The sequence below is a fragment of the Stenella coeruleoalba genome (genome assembly GCF_951394435.1).
Source record: "Stenella coeruleoalba genome assembly, chromosome: 2".
NCBI lineage: Eukaryota > Metazoa > Chordata > Mammalia > Artiodactyla > Delphinidae > Stenella > Stenella coeruleoalba.
In genome coordinates this window covers 41,245,186-41,268,227 of record NC_137147.1, presented here as the reverse complement: position 1 = coordinate 41,268,227, position 23,042 = coordinate 41,245,186, and the positions used below count along the sequence as shown (strand labels likewise).

Genomic DNA, 23,042 nt, shown 5'->3' with positions numbered 1-23,042 from the left:
GAGAGGCTGCCTAAAATCATAATATGGTCACAGACATCCCAAAACACACGACTGGACGCAGTCCTACCCACCAGAAAGATCCAGCATCATCCACCAGAACACAGGCACCAGTCCCCTCCACCAGGAAGCCTACACAACCCACTGAACCAACCTTAGCCACTGGGGGCAGACACCAAAAACAATGGGAACCACAAACCTGCAGCCTGTGAAAAGGAGACCCCAAACACAGTAAGATAAGCAAAATGAGAAGACAGAGAAATACGCAGCAGTGAAGGAGCAAGGTAAAAACCCACCAGACCAAACAAATGAAGAGGAAATAGGCAGTCTACCTGAAAAAGAATTCAGAGTATGATAGTAAAGATGATCCAAAATCTTGGAACTAGAATGGAGAAAATACAAGAAATGTTTAACAAGGACCTAGAAGAACTAAAGAGCAAACAAACAATGATGAACAACACAACAAATGAAATTAAAAATTCTCTAGCAGGAATCAATAGTAGACTAACTGAGGCAGAAGAACAGATAAGTGACCTGGAAGATAAAATAGTGGAAATAATTACTGCAGAGCAGAATAAAGAGAAAAGAATGAAAAGAATTGAGGACAGTCTCAGAAACCTCTGGGACATTAAATGCAACAACATTCTAGAACTATAGGGGTCCCAGAAGAAGAATAGAAAAAGAAAGGGACTGAGAAAATATTTGAAGAGATTATAGTTGAAAAATTCCCTAATATGGGAAAGGAAATAGTCAATCAACTCCAGGAAGCACAGAGTCCCATACAGGATAAATCCAAGGAGAAACATGCCAAGACACATATTAATCAAACTTTCACAAATTAAATACAAAGAAAAAATACTAAAAGCAGCAAGAGAGGGCTTCCTGGTGGTGCAGTGGTTAAGAATCCGCCTGCCAATTCAGGGGACACGGGTCTGAGCCCTGGTCTGGGAAGATCCCACATGCCGTGGAGTAACTAAGCCCGTGCACCACAACTACTGAGCCTGAGCTCTAGAGCCCGTGAGCCACAACTACTGAGCCCATGAGCCACAACTACTGAAGCCCGCATACCTAAGCCCATGCTCCACAAGAGAAGCCACCGCAATGAAAAGCCCGTGCACCGCAACGAAGAGCAGCTGCCACTCACCGCAACTAGAGAAAGCCCACACGCAGCAACAAAGACTCAACACGGCCAAAAATAAATAAATAAAGTAATTAATTAATTTAAAAAAAAAGCAGCAAGGGAAAAGCAACAAATAACATGCAAGGGAACCTCCATAAGGTTAAGAGCTGATCTTTCAGCAGAAACTCTGCAAGCCAGAAGGGACTGGCAGGACATATTTAAAGTGATGAAATGGAAGAAACTACAACCAAGATTACTCTACCCAGCAAGGAACTCATTCAGATTCAACAGAGAAATTAAAACCTTTACAGACAAACAAAAGCTAAGAGAATTCAGCACCATCAAACCAGCTTAACAAGAAATGCTAAAGGAAATTCTCTAGGCAGGAAACACAAGAGAAGGAAAAGACCTCCAATAACAAATCCAAAACAAGAAACTGGGAATAGGAACATACATATCGATAACTACCTTAAATTTAAATGGATTAAATGCTCCAACCAAAAGACACAGACTGGCTGAATGGATACAAAAACAAGAGTGGTATATATGCTGTCTACAAGAGACCCTCTTCATACCTAGGGATACATACGGACTGAAAGTGAGGGGAGGGAAAAAGATATTCCATGAAAATGGAAATCAGAAGAAAGCTGGAGTAGCAATTCTCATATCAGACAAAATAGACTTTAAAATAAAGACTCTTACAGGAGACAAAGAAGGACACTACATAATGATCAAGGGATCGATCCAAGAAGATATAACAATTGTAAATATTTATGCAACCAACATTGGAGCACCTCAATACGTAAGGCAAATGCTAACTGCCATAAAAGGGGAAACTGACAGTAACACAATCATAGTAGGGGATTTTAACACCCCACTTTCACCAATGGACAGATCATCCAAAATAAAAATAAATAAGGAAACACAAGCTTTAAATGATACATTAAACAAGATGGACTTAATTGATATTTATAGGACAATCCATCCAAAAAAAACAGAATACACTTTCTTCTCAAGTGCTCATGGAACATTCTCCAGGATAGATCATACCTTAGGTTACAAATCAAGCCTTGGTAATTTAAGGAAATTGAAATCATATCAAGTATCTTTTCCGACCACAACACTATGAGACTAGATATCAATTACAGGAAAAATAGCCTTCATGTGTTTGTAGTTTTTACAGTTTTTTTTCTTTTAAAAACTACAAACACATGAAGGCTAAACAATACGCTACTAAATAACCAAGAGATCACTGAAGAAATCAAAGAGGAAATTAAAAAATACCTAGAAACAAATGACAATGAAAACACGATGACCCAAAACCTATGGGATGCAGCAAAAGCAATTCTAAGAGGGAAGTTTATAGCAATACAATCCTACCTCAAGAAAAAAGGAACATCTCAAATAAACAACCTAAGCTTACATCTAAAGCAATTAGAGAAAGAAGAAAAAAAACCCCAAGTTAGCAGAAGGAAAGAAATTATAAAGATCAGATCAGATATAAATGAAAAAGAAATGAAGGAAACGATACCAAAGATCAATAAAATTAAAAGCTGGTTCTTTGAGATGATAAACAAAATTGATACACCATTAGCCAGACTCATCAAGAAAAGAAGGGAGAAGACTCAAATCAACAGAATTAGAAATGAAAAAGGAGAAGTAACAACTGACACTGAAGAAATACAAAGGATCATGAGAGATTACTATAAGCAACTATATGCCAATAATATGGACAGCCTGGAAGAAATGGACAAATTCTTAGAAAAGCACAACCTTCCGAGACTGAACCAGGAAGAAATAGAAAATATTAACAGACCAATCACAAGCACTGAAAATGACACTGTGATTAAAAATCTTCTGACAAACAAAAGCCCAGGACCAGATGGATTCACAGGTGAATTCTATCAAACATTTAGAGTAGAGCTAACACCTATCCTTCTCTAATTCTTTCAAAATATAGCAGAGGAAGGAACACTCCCAAACTCATTCTACGAGGCCACCATCACCCTGATACCAAAACCAGACAAAGATGTCACAAAGAAAGAAAACTACATGTCAATATCACTGATGAACAGAGAATCAAAAATCCTCAACAAAACACTAGCAAGCAGAATCCAACAGCACATTAAAAGGATCATACACTATGATCAAATAGCGTTTATCCCAGGAATGCAAGGATTCTTCAATATACGTAAATCAATGTGATAAACCAAATAAACAAATTGAAGGATAAAATCCATGTGATCATCTCAATAGATGCAGAAAAAGCTTTCGATGAAATTCAACACCGATTTATGATAAAAAAACCCTCCAGAAAGTAGGCATAGAGGGAACTTACCTCAACATACTAAAACCCATATATGACATTGTTCTCAATGGTGAAAAAATGAAACCATTTCCTCTAACATCAGGAACAAGACAAGGTTGTCCACTTTCACTACTGTTAGTCAACATAGTTTTGGAAATTTTAGCCACAGCAATCAGAGAAGAAAAAGAAATAAAAGGAATCCAAATCGGAAAAGAAGAAGTAAAGCTGTCACTGTTTGCAGATGACATGATCCTATATAGAGAGAATCCTAAAGATGTTACCAGAAGACTACTAGAGCTAATCAATGAATTTGGTAGAGTAGCAGGATACAACATTAATGCACAGAAATCTCTTGCATTCCTATACACTAATGATGAAAAAACTGAAAGAGAAATTAAGGAAACACTCCCATTTACCATTGCAACAAAAAGAATAAAATACCTAGGAATAAACCTACCTAAGGAGACAAAAGACCTGTATGCAGACAACTATAAGACACTAATGAAAGAATTAAAGATGATACAAACAGATGGAGAGATATACCATGTTCTTGGATTGGAAGAATCAACATTGTGAAAATGACTATACTACCCAAAGCAATCTACAGATTCAGTGCAATCCCTATCAAAATACCACTGGCATTTTTCACAGAATTAGAACAAAAAATTTCACAATTTGTATGGAAACACAAAAGACCTCTAATAGCCAAAGCAATCTTGAGAAAGAAAAACAGAGCTGGGGGAATCAGGCTCCCTGACTTCAGACTATACTACAAAACTAGTAATCAACACAGTATGGTTCTGGCAGAAAGACAGAAATATAGATCAATGGAACAGGATAGAAAGGCCAGAGATAAACCCACACACATATGGTCACCTCATCTTTGATTAAGGAGGCAAGAATATACAATGGAGAAAAGACAGCCTCTTCTATAAGTGGTGCTGGGAAAACTGGACAGCTACACGTAAAAGAATGAAATTAGAACACTCCCTAACACCATACACAAAAATAAACTCAAAATGGATTAAAGACCTAAATGTAATGCTAGACACTGTAAAACTCTTAGAGGAAAACATAGGCAGAACACTCTGACATAAATCACAGCAAGATCCTTTTTGATCCACCTCCTAGAGAAATGGAAATGAAAACAAAAATAAACAAATGGGACCTAATGAAACTTAAAATCTTTTGCACAGCAAAGGAAACCATAAACAAGACCAAAAGACAACCCTCAGAATGGGAGAAAATATTTGCAAATGAAGCAACTGACAAAGGATTATTCTCCAAAATTTACAAGCAGCTTATGCAGCTCAATATCCAAAAAACAAACAACCCAATCCAAAAATGGGCAGAAGACCTAAAGAGACATTTCTCCAAAGATATACAGATTGCTAACAAACACATGAAAGGATGCTCAACAACACTAACCATTAGAGAAATGCAAATCAAAACTACAATGAGGTATCACCTCACACCAGTCAGAATGGCCATCATCAAAAAATCTACAAACAATAAATGCTGGAGAGGGTGTGGAGAAAAGGGAACCCTCTTGCACTGTTGGTGGGAATGTAAATTGATACAGTCACCATGGAGACCAGTACGGAGGTTCCTTAAAAAACTAAAACTAAAACTACCATATGCCCCAGCAATCCCACTAGTGGGCATATACCCTGAGAAAACCATAATTCAAAAAGAGCCATGTACCACAATGTTCATTGCAGCTCTATTTACAATAGCCAGGACATGGAAGCAACCTAAGTGTCCATCAACAGAGGAGTGGATAAAGATGTGGCACATATATAAAATGGAATATTACTCAGCCATAAAATGAAACGAAATTGAGTTACTTGTGGTGAGGTGGATGGACTTAGAGTCTGTCATACAGAGTGAAGTAAGTCAGAAAGAGAAAAATAAATACCGTATGCTAACTCATAGATATGGAATCCAAAAAAAAATGGTTCTGAAGAACCTAGGGGCAGGACAGGAATAAAGATGCAAACGTAGAGAATGGACTTGAGGACACAGGGAGAGGGAAGTGTAAGCTGAGACGAAGTGAGAGTGGCACTGACATATACACACTACCAAATGTAAGATAGATAGCTAGTGGGAAGCAGCCATATAGCACAGGGAGGTCAGCTCGGTGCTTTGTGACCACCTAGAGGGGTGGGATAGGGAGAGTGGGAGGGAGACGCAAGAGGGAGGAGATATGGGGATATATGTATACATATAGCTGATTCACTTTGTTATACAGCAGCAACTAACACAACAATGTAAAGCAATTATACTCCAATAAAGGTGTTAAAAAAACAAAACCTTTTAGAAATAAACAAATAAATACAAATAACATCATGGCCCGAGGTGCTACCAAACAGGTAATATAAAGGGAAAGAATTTTAGCCAAAGGTTAATAACCTTTCTTATTTGACTTAGATAGCGAAAGCTGAATCTTTGTGTCAACTGCTGGAGGAAATGTAACAACTGAAGCAAATTGTTTTTATATTTTTTATTACCACCCTTTAACTTTCTCTGTCCCACAAAAAGACTGTCTTATTCTATGCACTCACCTCAATTTAAATTATGGATCTAACACATGATACATTTGCCTTAAATTTGCATAGCACCAAGAGGATACATTATTTTTATGAGAGCCAAACCATAATCAACAAGAATGTTAAAGCATTTAAATGCACTGTGATGTGCCGCTTTTAAAATGGTTGGTATTTTCCTCTTTGAAAGTTGTTGTACTTCATAATGGAGCCCCCTTGTGGTGAGTTAATAGTACTTCAGTCTTTCAAATCACAGGTAAAATGTTATTTTAATTTTTTCCTCACTCGCAGTGGAAGCATATACAGTAGTGCTCCCAAGAAAATATGTATTTGCCTGTGAACCCCTGACATGCAGAGATCTGCAGGCACTGAATGACTACTAGGGAATGGTGAACTCTGCCATCTCTCCTTTGGTTTGTCTATAGTCCTTGTAGCTAAAGGTAAAGCAGGGTTAACAGTATTTTTTTTAGTTAAATTGATTGTTAGGTTCTTTGGAGAGAAAACAACAAGGTGACTGACAATTGTTGACTTTTAAAGTAGCCCACATAGTGGGATCCTTGAGAACATATTAGATTAGTCAGGTGTGTGTTTTGCCTTAATCTAGTAGAGATATTTCTGTTTTTATTTATTTATTTATTTATTTATTTTTATTTTTTTATTTTTTTTATTTCTCTGCTTTTGACTAGACAGCATACTCCTCTGAGAGGAAAGGCAGCCTCATTTAACAAAGCCCAGTGCTTTGGGAGAGAGATGCTAGCCATCTAGATGAGCCAGCTAAACTTCCTGAATAAACATGATGACAATTGTTAGATTCTGGGGGCTTGTGCTTTCTTGACCAATGATACAGGGAGATCCAGCTGAAGGAGGAACACCCAGGGACAAGGGTGTAAAGATATATGATTATCCTCTATTCCTTTACTCATGTGGAGAGGATAAAACAGGGTACTGATATAAAAAAAATTATCTGAATCCAAGTGAGTACTAACAGTATGAGTACTAACAGTAACCAGTATTCCCTGGTGGCGCAGTGGTTGAGAGTCCGCCTGCCGATGCAGGGGACACGGGTTCGTGCCCCAGTCTGGGAAGATCCCACATGCCGCGGAGCGGCTGGGCCTGTGAGCCATGGCCGCTGAGCCTGCGCGTCCGGAGCCTGTGCTCCGCAACGAGAGAGGCCACAACAGTGAGAGGCCCGCGTACCACAAAAAAAAAAACAAAAAAAACACATAAGACTGGCTTACAGTTTAAGAAAAAAAAAACTGGGAAAAATTCAGTTAAACTACTCAAACACACAATTTAGAAGTACTCCTATGGTGGTATATTTTCAGGAGCCCAGGCCAGTAACTCAGGCCTCACTCAGAGGCTACTGGGCAGAGAAGACAGTACTTCCAGCCAATAGTCCCAAAAACCCAAGGGTCCACTGCAATGAAAAATAGGTAAATGATTTTACTCCTTCCAAGGCCAAGTGGAGGGACCTGCCCCCTCTCTTCACAGACCACTAACAGTGCTCTTTTGTGTTTTTTTATCATTTATTTAAAAAATACATTATAATAATTTATCCCATTATGTCTTTACCTGAAGACCACTATAATCATAGTTTGGTAAAAGATTTTAGTAGTATTTTTAATAAATATCTTTTCAGCTATCAATGCAAGTTCGTTTTCCAAAAATGAGATCACTTGAAGTATTTTTTTTTAATTTATTTATTTATTGTTTCTGGCTACATTGGGTCTCTGTTGCTGCACGCGGGCTTTTCTCTGGTTGTGGCTAGCAGGGGCTACTCTTCATTGCGGTTTGCGGGCTTCTCATTGTGGTGGCTTCTCTTGTTGCAGAGCATGGGCTCTAGGCGCGTGGGCTTCAGTAGTTGTGGCACGTGGGATCCGTAGTTGTGGCTCATAGGCTCAGTAGTTGTGGCTCATGGGCTCTAGAGCACGGGATCAGTAGTTGTGGCGTATGGGCTTAGCTGCTGTGCAGCATGAGGGATCTTCCCAGATCAGGGATCGAACCCGTGGCCCCTGCACTGACAGGCGGATGGATTCTCAACCACTGCGCCACCAAGGAAGTCCTCGAAATATTTTAATAAGTTTTTTTCTAAAATGAAATTTGTAGCTATATTTTACTATAGATTTCATAATAAAAATAGCATTTATTGACCATTTTCTCTGGGCAGGCATCATGCTAAGTGCCCTATATGCATAGGTATTATATAAAGTATTCAATCTTTCTGCCTAGGGCTATTTTTCAGACTTTAGCACTGGGACATGGAGCCCAGGTAGAGAACGGTAGTCTTCCCAAGCTGAGAATGTAGAGATCAGAGTTCAAGGCAGCTGAACAAACTGGAATTTGCAGGCCAGAGTACTAGAGAAAAAGGAGTTATGTGATGGAGGGAGACAGAAGTCTGCCTGGGGGTTCTCCCATAGATCTTTGTTACAGAACTGGCGTGTAAATATATAGAAAAAAAATTGCCATGAGCCCTAGGAGAGGGTGACTACTAGGAGAGGGTAAAACTGGGAGATGTATGAATACAGATACCTGAAATCATACTGGACTAGATGGAGTTATAGTCCGACCAGAGTGGAGAGACTTCATGGAGAACATTGGGCATTCATTTAAGACAATAGAGAGACTATAACTTGGCAATGAAAATCATGCCCCCAAACAAGAGTCATATCCTGAGACTAAGGCCAAAACTAGAGTGGCTCAAAGATTAAAAACCAAGTCTGAAAGGATCTAAAGGACCCACTGGTAATTTAAGTAAAATGTCCTTTAAAGGAAAACACAAAATCCATTGTCTACAATGCATTGTCTCAATGTAAAATATATAATCTAAGATAACTAGACAAGGAAAAAAAAGGAAATACCAACCATAATCCAGGAGAAGCAGTAATTTGCATAGCCCAGATGTTTGAAATACCAGATAAGAACTTTAAAAACACCTGTTATAAATATGATTCAGGGCTTAAAGGAAAAGGTGGATATGGTGAATGAACATGTGGGAACTCTCAGAACTAGAAATTCTATTTTTTTCTACTATATATTTTTCCTATTTTAGAACTTCATATGGGGTTATATAGTATGTACCCTTTTGTACCAGATTTTTCTCTTGGCAAATTTTCAAGCATTCATCTATTATTGTGTGGCAAGTAGTTTATTGCAAAGTAAACAGTGAAGTAGTTAGATGCTTACACCTAAATGTAGAATCAGTGATTACAATAGCTACGAGTGTAGACAGATACAAGAGTGCTTTCTTCATGACCCATTATCTCAAGAAATGTAGCAAATTGTGATGAAACTTTTAAAAATGGTGAATACTGCTTGATAAAAATCTAAAACAAATACACATTTTTTTATTTATAAAAGAGTTGTATTTAAATAAACTTTTTAGGGTATATAAAACCATGTTTAAAAACTATTTCTATAAAAAAAAACTATTTCTATGAAGAATGGATTAAAGTTCTAAAATTACATAATGATTCATAGATGTCAGCTATTTCAATGTTTGGTGGGATATTTGGTAATTGTATGGGATGTGGGACAACTCTGCCTCAGGCAGTATTCTCATATGTTTTGTAGGACATTTAGCATTCTTAGATACCACTCAATAAATGCCAGTGACATTATGACACCAAAAATCCCCCCACACAATTTCTAAAATGTCCCTTAGGAAAGGGTAATATTCCTAATGATAATAGCAACTCTGTCTTTTCATCATAGCCTTAAAACTGTTAGATTAATGCATTTTTAAAATGTTGAAAAGATCAAGAGACGAACCACAAACTAGGAGAAAATATTTGCAAAGACACATCTGATTAAAGGCTGTTATCCAAAATATACAAAGAACTTTTAAAAGTCAATAAGAAAATGAACAACCCATTTCAGAAAATGGGCCAAAGACCTGGACAGACACAAAGGAGATATCCAGATGGCAAATAAGCAAATGAAAAGATGCTATACATCATTGGTCATCAGGGAAAAGCAAATTAAAACAATGAGATACAAGTACATACCTGTTAGAATGGCCAAAACCCCAAACACTGACGACACCAAATGCTGACGCTGATGAGGATGTGGAGCAACTGGAACTCTCATTCATTGCTGGTGGGAATACAAAATGAAACATCCTTTTTGGAATAGAGTTTGGCAGTTTCTCACTAAACTAATTGTACTCTAAACGTACAGTTCAGCAGTCTTGCTCCTTGGTATTTACCCAAATGAGTTGGAAACTTATGTGCCCATAAAAAAACTGCTCATGGATGCTTATAGCAGCTTTATTCATTATTTACAAAATATAGAAGCAACCAAGATGTCTTCCAGTAGGTGAATGGAAAAATAAACCATGGTACATCCAGACAATGGAATATTATTCAGTGCAAAAAATAAATGAGCGTATAAAGCCATGAAAAGACGTGGAGGAACCCTAAATGCATATTACTAAGTGAAAGAAGTTAATCTGAAAAAGCTACATACTGTATGATTCCAACTATACGACATTCTTGAAAAGACAAAAGCACGGGGACAGTAAAAAGGCACTGCTTGCCAGAGGTTGGTGGCTGGGGGATGAATAGGTGGATTTTTAGGGCAGTGAAACTACTCTGTAGGATACTATAATGATGAATACATGTCAAGATATACTTGTCCAAACCCACAGAATGTACAACACCAAGAGTGAACCCTAATATAAACTGTGGACTTTGACTATGATGTATGAATGTAGGTTCATTGATTGTAACAAACCTGGTGGAGGATACAGATGGATAATGGAGGAGGCTCCAAACATGTGGCAATAAGGGGTATACAGGAAATCTCTCTACCTGTCTCTCAATTTTACTGTGAACATAAAACTGCTCTAAAATAGTTAAATCTTTTTTTAAGGGTGGTAAGCTTTCAGAGTTTAAAAAATGATAAGACAAAAATATGCCTTAAAAATCCTTAATAGATACTCAAATTTCTGGATAGTATATTAAATACTTATATTATCCAGAAGATTGACTACCTACCCCTCTCAATGCCTGACTTCAACTTTCACTGCTATTTTATCTTCATTTCCTCTTTATCCATATATTGGGTTGGCCATAAAGTGCCTTCGGTTTTTAAGTAAAAATAAAAGACATCTTGAACTTTGTTCAATAAAGTATTCACCATTTTGTCCCACTACCTTCTGCCATTTTTCAGGTAACTTCATCATAATTCCATCTTCCCCAAATTTTTTATCTTTTTGAGAAAGGAACTGTTCCAGGTACCTTTTACAGTCTTCCAGGGAATTAAATTTTTTCCATTAAGAGAATTTTGTAAAGACCGAAATAAATGGAAATCTAAAGGTGCAATGTCTGGTGAATACGGTGGATGAATCGGAACTTCCCAGCCAAGATGTAACAGCTTTTGCCTGGTCATCAAAGAAACATGCGGTCTTGCATTATCCTGATGGAAGATTATGCGTTTTATGTTGGCTAATTCCAGACGCTTTTCATCAAGTGCTGCTTTCAGTTGGTCTAACTGGGAGCAGTATTTGTTGGAATTAATCGTTTGGTTTTCTGGAAGGAGCTCATAGTAGAGGATTCCCTTCCAATCCCACCATATACACAAAAACACTTTCTTTGGATAAAGACTGGCCTTTGGTGTGGTTGGTGGTGGTTCATTTCGCTTGCCCCACGATTTCTTCCGTTCCAAATTATTGTACAGTATCCACTTTTCATCGCCCATCGCAATTTGTTTTAAAAACGAACATTTTCATTACGTTTCAGTAGAGAAACGCATGCGGAAATACGGTCAAGGTTTTTTTTCACTTAACTTATGTGGAACCCAAACATCAAAGTGATGAACATAACCAAGCTGGTGCAAATGATTTTCAACGCTTGATTTGGATATTTTGAGTATGTCGGCTATCTCCCGCGTGGTATAACGTTGATTGTTCTCAGTTAAGGTCTCGATTTGATCACTATCAACTTCGACTGCTCTACCCGACCGTGGAGTATCATCCAGCGAGAAACCTCCACCACGAAATTTGGCAAACCACTTTTGACACGTTCGATCAGTCAGCACCTTCTCTCCATACATTGCACAAATCTTTTTTTGCATTTCAGTTGCGTTTTTAACCTCTCTTGAAATAATAAAGCATAATGTGCCAAAAATGTTGCTTTTCTTCCATCTTCAATATTAAAACAACTACACAAAAATTCACCAATGTTGGTAAGCTTTTTTTAATGCACACGGATATGACAGCTGTCACAACACAATCTAACAAAACTGTTTCGAATGAAGTTAAAGACAACTAAGTGCTACTAGAGCCATCTATGGAAAAAAGACAAACGAACTTTTTGGCCAACCCCAATACTTCCCTTTATTTTTAAATATGTGCTAGTTATCCCTAGTAATATAAAACATACTTAATTCCATTGTTTCCTCTAGTTGTCTTCCTCTGCTTTCTATAGCCCGAGTCCATAAGAGACTGGCTTCTATTTGCTACCTTCAATTTCTCAGTTCCTAATCACTAAGGTACTTGGTGTCTGTTACAGCATGGCTCCTAAAACAGCTCATTACAGCCACTAATTACCTTCTAATTGCTTCTTTTCAATCCTCATTCTATTTCTATATAGCATTAGTCTATTATTTTTCTTTCAGCCATAATAGTAAATATTCACAGTAAATGCCTGGCTAAGGATAGGGCACAATGTTAAGTGCATCATATATACTATCCTCTAAAGTAGGTATTATTCTCCTTCTTTTACACATGGGGACATGGAAATATTGTGAGGTTAACTTGCTCACTGTCAAACAGCTGTTAAGTGGTGGAGGTTAGCTTTACATCAGGTTAGTATGACCCCTAAGCTGGATCCCTTAGCCACTCCTGATAATGAGTATGTAATTATTGCAGGAGATTTGGAAAATGTAGTACAGTACTGTTGTGGGTTGAATTGTGTCCCCCTAAAAAGATGTGTTGAAGACCTCACCCTTGGTACCTGTAAACATCACCTTATAGAGTCTTTTCAGATGTAATCATGTTAAGATTAGGTCATTTGGGTGGGCACTAATGCAATACAATTGGTGTTCTTTTAAGAGGGTAGCTTGAGCACATAGATTAACATGGTGGGAAGATGATGTTATATCAGACATACAAGTAGAATGCCGTTTGAAAATAGGATTAGAGGGATGCAGCTGCAAGCCAAAGAATGCCAGAGTGCCAGCAAACCACCAGAAGCTAGCCCTCTACAGACGTCAGAGGGCACACAGCCCTGCCAACACCTTGGTTTCAGGCTTCTAGCTTCCAGGAACTAGGAGACAATAAATAAGTCTCTGTTGTTTTAAGCCACCTAGCTTGTGGTACTTTGTTTAATGGCATCCCTATGAAACTAGTACAAGTATAACCAGAACTATGGAACAATGACATCACCACTGTTAACACTGATATATTTATGTCTAGTCTTTTTCTATGTGTGTGCATTCATTTAAAAAGGAGGTGTTACACTGAACATTCAGTTCACAATTTTGCTTAAGTTAAAATTATGAGGATTTTCCCAACTTATTAAAATGTGTACAAAGCAGTTCACAATGACAACATAAAATTTCTTTGTATAAACGTTTCATTTATTTAACCATTTATCATTGGGTGTTTTGATTATTCTCAGTGATAACACAGTGATAATCATCCCTAAATCTCTGCCCATATTTGTGAATATTTCTATAAACTACTTTGGAAGAAGTGAAATTGCTCAACAAATGATATAGTTTTTACATGTCTTTCCCTGATTCTCTCTGGTAAATTAGCTGACCTATGGTTTAGTTTGTATCTCTCAAGAAGATATCAAGGGCTTCCCTGGTGGTGCAGTGGTTGGGAGTCCGCCTGCCAATGCAGGGGACACGGGTGCGTGCCCCGGTCCGGGAAGATCCCACAGGCCACGGAGCGGCTGGGCCCGTGAGCCATGGCTGCTGAGCCTGCACGTCCGGAGCCTGTGCTCCGCAACGGGAGAGGCCACGACAATGAGAGGCCTGCGTACCGCAAAAAAAAAAAAAAAGATATCAGGCCCCCAAATTTTGTTTACACAAAAATGTACTGTTTCTAAAAATGCCCTTAGATTTGAAATTCCCCACACTCTGTTTCAAATATAGTTCCTTAGGGAGAACCTTCAGGACTCTCTGTTTAAAGGCCTGTCCACACCACTGATCAAAACACCTGACCACTGCTCTGAGGCTGGGGGAAGAGAGTGGTCTTCTTCTTTGGGGTGCCTGCCTCTTTTGGAGTAATACCCCGCTTTAGGAGCAAGGCAGTGGTGGGGACAGTAGCCTCTAATCTTCTCAGCTTCTTAGTCTTTCCTAGCATGGAGGCTCTGCTCTACCACAAGCTGGGTGGGGGCAATCACAGTCCCAGTATTCCCAGCATGCTGTACTGAGGTTAAGCACCCACCCTGTGAATGGAGACCAGGCGGAAGAAGAGAACTCCCAATCTCTATGGCCGCAATCACCTGGGATTTAGTCTCTGCAACATGTAGCTGGAAAGATGAGAAGTTCTCGGTCCCTGCTCCTCCCGGGAAGCACCACAGTGCTGGACTGGGAACTGGGGAAAGAGGGAGCCCTGGGTTCTTGGCGGTACTCACCTGAAGTGGAGTTTCTGTCACAATGAGCTGAGAGAAGGAGCGGGTTATAATTCAAATTCTACCCACTCGTGCTGTTCTTACTGAGTTATAGCAGACTTTCTTGCATAACTATTTCTTCATTTGCTGTATGCTCTTGTTACTGAACCAGGTTCATCTTGCCCAACGCACAGGAAGCGAAACGCTGAGACACTGAGCTGTGTAGCAGACGGTTTATTCTCATGGCCGTCAAGCAAGGACGCGGAAGAACGAATCGCAAACGCACCTCCCCAAAGGCAAGGGCACGGGTATTTATGGGATAACGAATAAAGAAGCAGGACGGTCTGAGGCGTGGGGAGTGTAGGGAAAGGTGATTGGAAAAAGGTGCCGTAACTGTCCTTCTGCGCAGGTGTAACTAACTACAGGCCTCCAGTTCAAACGTGGAGGCGCTTAGCACCATCGGAGGGTGGAGTTTTCAGCCCTCTGACGTCAAAAGGTCACAGAGAGGACATTCATGCCTGCCCAGTTGGAGGGCTGGCAATCCTATCCAGTCTTAATCAGCCCAGCTCAAACTAGATGCAGCTGACTCCAAGTTCTTGGAAAATAACTCAGGCAGACATCTTATTGTTTAGGCCATGTGCTGCTTGGAGTCTTAAAATGACCTTGATTAGTGAAGACAGATGAAATGAATTTGACCAACCATTATGCATGGTTTTACTCTTACAATTTCCAGACGCTTCAAATGGTTGCTTTTTAAATAATTTTCACCAGCTACACTTGTCTCACTGGGGAGCAGGTCACAGAGCTCCTCGTTGCCATTCCATAAGTAGAACCCCCAACATATACTTTCTGTATTATTTTGATTTACTGACCCAACAATACTAAAAATTTTCAAGTAATCCAAACTATTAAAAACTGGGGCTTCCCTGGTGGCGCAGTGGTTGAGAGTTCGCCTGCCGATGCAGGGAACACGGGTTCGTGCCCTGGTCCGGGACGACCCCACATGCCGCGGAGCAGCTGGGCCCGTGAGCCATGGCCGCTGAGCCTGCGCGTCCGGAGCCTGCGCTCTGCAACGGGAGAGGCCGCAACAGTGAGAGGCCCGCGAACCGCAAAAAAATAAATAAATAAATAAAAACTAATTTAAAAAACCGCCTGAGGTGCCTAATTTTCTCCAGCTGTGCTCAGCCACCCTGGAGCAGGAATGGAGAAGGCCAATGACTGGGGTCATCCAGGGCTGGGATTTATATGAGAAAATAATGAGACAGCATTATAGGGGTTGCCACAGCCCTCCATCGGTGCTGAGATGGAGTAATAATCTTTCCGTGTCCAAAGAAGGGCTCTAAAGCTGTCTGAGTTAGGCCTGGGTCCTCTCAGACTGAGTGGGGATAACTCATACAGCCCGCTGTGGATGTGACCAGAGACAGATCGATGGGTACCTCAGTACAGCCAGATGACCACTGAAGACTGACGCTCACCTGGGCCTTGGCGCTAAATAAGCCCATAGAGCCTGGGCTTATTTAAGCCCATCTTAAGTTTCTGCCATCTGGCAGAATAGGGGATTGGGGAAGAATTGAGTTGCATAAGTGACTTTCTTGCACCATGAACATTATGGACCAGGATCTAGATCTGATAAAGTGTAGGCAATTCTTTTGACAAGTTTAGTGGAAGGGCGGGAGCTCAGGGAGAGAAAAGGGATGAGTACATCGGAGAGGCTTTGTTTTCTCCTTTTAAGTAAGAATGCTTAAGAGCTCATGGGAAGGATTTGGTTCAGCAGGAAAGGCTAAGGATACCACAGAAAGGAGATAATTGATAGCATGAGGGTCCTGAGGCTGGTGAGGGGACCAGCTTCTTTACTATTAGAAAGAGCTGAGAACTGGTATAAATTCAGTTTAGTTTGTTACATTTGATGGCCAAAATATGAGGGTATATGTATCTGATGGCTTCTATTTTCTTTGTGAAGTAGGAGCAAAAGTGATCTTCCAAAAGGGAAGAATTGGTTGAAAGTTTGAGGGGTCACTAAAATGGGCAGAAAGAGTGAGCTGACAAGAGAAGAGGTTCAGACTGCCGGGCAGGGTGGAAGGGTAGGGCGAGGCTGCATTCTAGGTGTAGACGTACTAATTGATCTGACTCTAATTTTCTCCAGCTGTGCTCAGCCACCCTGGAGCAGGAATGGAGAAGGCCAATGATTGGAGTCATCCAGGGCTGGGATTTATATGAGAAAATAACTGCTCAAAATCTCTTCATATATTTTTAAAACACACATCTTATATAGCTGTTCTCCAAATTAAACAAATCCTTTCTTTTAAGTTTTATGATATCTATTTCCCATCCCTTTGATAGTTGTTTTTATCTTCCCAGGCTTTTTTCAGGTTTCCCATTAGCTTTCACAAATTAGAGAAGCAGTACCGTGCAGTGGTTAAGATGACACTTCTGGCACCAGTCTGCTAGGGACAAATCTTACATCTAGAACTTACTTCCTGTGTGATCTTAGACAAATCACGTAGTCCCTGTGCGCTACAGGGTTTTTTTTTTTTTGCGGTACACGGGCCTCTCACTGTTGTGGCCTCTCCCGTTGCGGAGCGCAGGCTCCAGACGCGCAGGCTCAACGGCCATGGCTCACGGGCCCAGCCGCTCCGCGGCATGTGGGATCTTCCCGGACAGGGGCACGAACCCGTGTCCCCTGCATCAGCAGGCGGACTCTCAACCACTGCGCCACCAGGGAAGCCCTGCTTCAGTTTTTTCATCTATAAAATGGGTGGTGTGATAGTAATAGCATCCCCCCACCCACCCACTACTTAGAGGGTTGCTTTGAGGATTAAATGAGCTAATGTATGTACTATGCTGAGTATGACTTGTTATTGTAATTTAAATGAAATACTCAAGCTGGGAGCAGAATGAGATATGAAGGATTACATTCTGGCCTTTATGTCTAAACAATATTTAATACATCCCAATATTGCACAGCTTCTCTTTCTCCTTTTCCCACAAAGCCATGAGGAAAGGTCTAAGTCTTATATTTATTTGAGTCATTCTTTCACATCTTTTATTCAAGGTGCTAATTTTTGTCTCTAAGTATTTACAACTGGACCAGATTTGTTCCCGGCCTTTATCTGCATGTCTTTTGCTTCCAAATCCATCTCTTCTTTGCTAACCACTTCTGAAAATGCTGCACCTTTTCTTCCTTACAGGTAAACTAAAGAGTCCTGATTATGGCCCATTTTTATAAAGCACAAAGTCTTCGATTAGTCTGTATGCCCTCTTAAGGCAGGTAATGTGATTTCTACCCGTTAGTAGCCTTAGTGCCCAGGAAGTTGTTCTACATAAAGTACGAAATAAAACCAGTAGATGGTGATGATGTTGATGGTGGTGGTGATGATGATGATGATGATAGTACCACAACTTCTCATCCTTAGTTTCTCTATCTATTGATCTTTATGGGGGCAACAGAGGGTAGAGAAGGGAATATGGGGTTCTGAGGTTCAAGTCCTAGTTCTATCACTGACCAGTTGTATAGCCTCAAATTTAAAGACAAACACAACACTGTAAATTGTTCAGTAACTTACTAGCTACTTTCTCTCTCTCCCCTCACATTCTTACCCACCATTACTCTTAGAACCACTAACAGAACAATCTCCTTCCCAAGGCACCCCCTTCCTAAAACTTCCTACGCCTGCCTACCAAGAGTCAGGGTGGGGATTCATTTTTCTGCCTACAGTCCTTCATGCCACCACCTTGTCACTCCCAATCTCATGGATTTCCCCCTCACTCATGAAGCAGGTTTATTTCACGTTACGTTTATTTTTAAATGTCTTCCTTCAATTCTTCTTCTCAGACAATACCCTATTTTGCAACATGCTTGCCTCCTTCCCCTAAGAGCTCTAACTCTTTTTCTGCCTCTATTCACAGTTGCTGAACTTCTGTGCTGTGATACCTTTCAGAATTGGAAGACTTTATCATTTTCCCCGAAATATCAGACATGACTTCCATTTTCTCAAAATGTGAAAGATACACAACCTTTTTGCCTTTAACAGGATATCTGTTCAACGTGAGTTCAGCTGCACTGTCTGTAAATGTTTTATAATAAGTGCTAAAGAGGAGACATGATCTCATCTACTCTGTACTACACTCAGTGTAGGAAGATGTATAAAGATAATTCATAAACTTCTGATTGTGTGATGCCTTGAGAAAGCGAAAAAATTAAAACATCTTTAGCTCTGACAAGAATCATATATATACAGATGGCCAAGAAGCACATGAAAAGCTGCTCAACTTCACTAATTATTAGAGAAATGCAAATCAAAACTACAATGAGGTATCACCTCACACCAGTTAGAATGGGCATCATCAGAAAATCTACAAACAACAAATGCTGGAGAGGGTGTGGAGAAAAGGGAACCCTCTTGCACTGTTGGTGGGAATGTAAATTGATACAGTCACCATGGAGACCAGTACGGAGGTTCCTTAAAAAACTAAAAATAGAATTACCATATGACCCAGCAATCCCACTACTGGGCATATACCCACAGAAAACCATAATTCAAAAAGACACATGCACCCCAATGTTCATTGCAGCACTATTTACAATAGCCAGGACATGGTAGCAACCTATATGCCCATCGACAGATGAATGGATAAAGAAGATGTGGTACATATATACAATGGAATATTACTCAGCCATAAAAAGGGATGAAATTTGGTCATTTGTAGAGATGTGGATGGATCTAGAGACTGTCATACAGAGTGAAATAAGTCAGAAAGAGAAAAACAAATATCGTATGTTAACACATATGTATGGAACCTAGAAAAATGGTAGAGATGAACCAGTTTACAGGGCAGAAATTGAGACACAGATGTAGAGAACAAACGTATGGACACCAAGGGGGGAAAGTGGCGGGGGGGTGGGGGTGAGGGTGGTAGTGGGATGAATTGGGAGATTGGGATTGACGTGTATACACTGCTGTGGATAAAATGGATGACTAATAAGAACCTGCTGTATAAAAAAAAAATCATATATTTCCATCTTTGATTACAAAATAATGACATACACCCTTCTGTCACACAAAAAAATTAAATACTAATGAAGATCTTTAAATACAAGAAAAAAAGGTGGCCATTTCACATTAAAATCTTTATATGAGAGCAGAGGTTTCATATCTAGTTTAAAGTACTTATTCAATTAAGGCTGTGAAATACTGAAGAAAAGAGGGGCAAGATGGAAGAAAGGAAAGAGGAAGAAAACACAAAAACATCTTGTAAAATTCTGAGTAAATGACTCTACGTACAGTGGCATTTAATGTGAGAAATTTTACCTACACAAATCCCGAATTGTGCTTTCAAATATTTTAAAACAGCATCTTTATTTTGCACCTTTCTGAAGGTATTTCTGGCTTGATTAAACTACCTCTCTGACTTTACCCCTAAGTTATGAGTACTCTATTATATATAATAATCCCACAGCCATTCTCCTTTCAAATAAAGATCACATTATTTTATATGTCATGTCTATTAAGCAACTATTTTTTTAAAACATATGTACCCAAACTTCCAAATGTAGAAGAACATGATTTTCCTGGAGAGCTTTATGCTTATTCCAAGAATGCATCCACTTCTCAAAATATTTTTTGAATTCCTCTTTGGAATCACCTTCAGTTAGATGAAAGCTACCTAGGATAGCCAAGCTTATTACTTTTATAGAGCTCTCATACATGTATATATGCATTACTCACAAAATTCAATCAACTTGACTTCAAATTACATTTTTGGCTGCATCCAAAAATCAAATTTACTTCAAATGCAAAGATTTTCTACTATGAAAATTATTTTTTAAGAATGTGAAAGCTTTCTGAGAGCGGCACCCCTAAATCATTAGAAACAAAAGTAGCAGGTTAGAGTAAGGTTTACGTCTCAAAGTTTCCAAGGCAGATAATTTTGGGGGTTAGATGGGGGACATTCATTTCTAAGTATAATCTTGAAATACTTTAAAAAATAGCCACATTTCTTTACGTTCATACTTCTCTTTGCCCCTCAAATGGTTGGATTTTGTAGTAATAAACCACTTTTAGTAATAAACCATTTTTTCAAAATCCTAAAATGGTTTTAAACGGGATGAATTTAAAATTTCTCACAAAGATTATGGGGGTGGGGGTGGGGAGGAAATGCACCAAAGTGTGTAAGGATAAAAATTTTTGACCCCTAACCTAAGCACCCAAGGCATGTGTCAGAGGTGCAAGTTCTAGAAATCTGAAGTTCTGCTGAATGCTGGTGATTTAGAGGGGCCTTCGAGCAATTCTCAAGGTCTTCATTCTTTCCTGAAAGTCTATGTATATGAACCAGTTGGATTCAATGAATTTTTTTGTTTGTTTCCCACTGTGATTCCTGTAATATGAGCTTTTCAGTAATTGGGAATTTTATTTTTGTCATTTTTGGCACTTACAGTTCACAATGCTTGGTTGTGTGGTTAAACATCGTTTTAAGTTTTGCACTTTACATTCCTTTCAGCGCTTCTGAAGGAAAGGACACTGTTTTGTATGTTGTTTGGGGGAAGTGGTAAGCCTCCTCTCTGTCCTTTTTGTAAATGTTTGGCTTTATTAAGCACACGATTCTCCCCGGAATCCTGTATTGTTCATCGAAGCGGGTGAAAATTTGTCTTCACAAGCTCTGCATCCCAACCCTTCTTGGAGGCTGGTATCCCCCGCTTCGGATTTAGGCTGTTTAGCTGCTGCTGTCGCAGGATCTGGTGGCCCCTCCGGGCAGAAAAGCACAACTGGATTTTTGCGAGCCCGCATGGCCACGTCTCCTCCCACCACGCTGGTCGGGCTGGAAGAGGACATCCTGCTGCAGGCCCCCAGGTGGTTGCTATAGCGGTTTCGAAGGGGATTGCGGCTTCTAGCCGGCAGAGCCGGGCCCTGGTTGGGCAGGAAAACGTCCATGTTCCTAGTCCGGTAGCTCTCTTCCCGGTTGCGCCCTGGGAGCATCGAAATGTTTGGGTTGTGAATGGCATAGATGACAGGGTTGATGGCCCCATTGGCCCAGGTCAGCCATACGGCCACCACGTTGAGGAGCGAGGGAGCCTTTGTGGCTTGGGCCTGCCGGGCCGCGGTCAGCAGCACCAGGAAGCAGTAGGGCCCCCAGCAGCAGATGACGAAGACAATCATGATGAGCACTGTGGTGGCCGCGCGCACGTCGCTGAAGAAGCGCAGCACGCGCGCGTAGGTGGTCAGGGGCCGCACGCGCAAGTCCGACAGGCGCACGGTCCTGCAGACATGGTAGTGGTAGAAGCACATGAGCAGGAAGGGCAGCAGGTGGCAAGCCACCACCAACCCAACACTGTAGGCCGCGCCCAGTTGCGCGGGGTCCGGGGACGTCCGGTACAGACAGCCGTGGAAGCTCTGCGCCGCCGGGGACTCCCAGGTAGCATGGAGCAGCTTCCAGGGCAAGGAGAAGCACAGCGCCGCCAGCCAGGCGCCGGCCAGCAGCTGCAGCGCGCGGCAGCGCCCGATCTTCTCCCGCGTCGGCCGCACGATGGCGCAGTAGCGGTCCAGCGAGATGAGGGCTACGCTGAGTGTGGACACGATGCCGAAGCACGAGCTAAGAAATGGCTGGCGGTGCCAGGGCCCCGCGGCGGCGGCGGGTGCCGGGCCCTCGGGCGGCGTGAAGAGGTCCAGGAAGGCGGCTGGCAGGCAGAGAAGCGCCGTGAGCAGATCCGACAGAGACAGGACAGGGTGAACGCGTTGGTGAGGGTGCGGAGCTACCGGTGCTTCACGATCACCCCTATCACCGCGCAGTTGCCCAGGCTAGACAGCAGGAAGATGAGCAGGAGGACGAGCGCCTGGGCCGTCCTCGCCGCCCCCTGAGATAGCAGCGGCGCCGCCGCGGGGCCCAGCGGTGGCCTCTCCGTCGCGCCGTGCCCGCCGAGGCCGCCGCCAGCCGAGGCGCCAGTGCTGTCGCTCCCGCTCCCGCCGCTCTGGTTCCCCAGCGCCGCGGCCGACGCGGTGCTGAAGGAGAGCACGGCCGTCGCCGTCGCCGCAGAGGAAGTCCGGCCAGGCGTGCCGGCCGCGGATGGGGCGCCGGGGTGTGGGCTGCCCGACAGGGTTGTGCTCACTGTTGGGCGCACCGGCGGCAGCGGCTGCTTCTCCATGGGGCCCCGCGGCGGCCGCAGGTCTGCTCATCCAGCACCGGGGGAGGCGCCCGCAAGCCCGAGGTGGCTCGGGGCCGGGGTCACGGGCCTCTGCCTGGAGTTGCGCTCGGCCGGAGGGTTGACCGTAGCCCGCGACCCGCGGAGCTTTTGACGTGCGTTCCAGGTGTTGCCAAGGAAACCGCGTGTTTACGCGAGAGCGCGGGGCGGGACGCCGGCCGAGTACCCTCAGAAAAGCCGGTCCAGGATGTCACCTCTCCCCGAGGTTATGCGGCCAGGGAGGTGGGCTTCAGAGAGTGCCAGGTCGACCCCCTCAGGGACCACTGCCCAGCCAGATCAGATAAAGCGGGACTGGTCCTCACACAGATGGCCAAAT

The 23,042-nt window shown here is 41.7% G+C and overlaps 1 protein-coding gene across 1 annotated transcript; it reads right to left on the bottom strand.

The window, feature by feature from the left end:
- Positions 1-21,119: 21,119 nt before the first annotated feature.
- On the bottom strand, positions 21,120-22,690 carry GPR135 (G protein-coupled receptor 135; the record flags this gene model as incomplete). The annotated part of the gene is given in 3 exon segments (XM_079913568.1): positions 21,120-22,249; positions 22,252-22,279; positions 22,283-22,690. Coding segments are annotated over 3 exon segments (1,545 nt in total). The 5' UTR covers positions 22,670-22,690.
- Between the last annotated feature and the right edge of the window lie 352 nt (positions 22,691-23,042).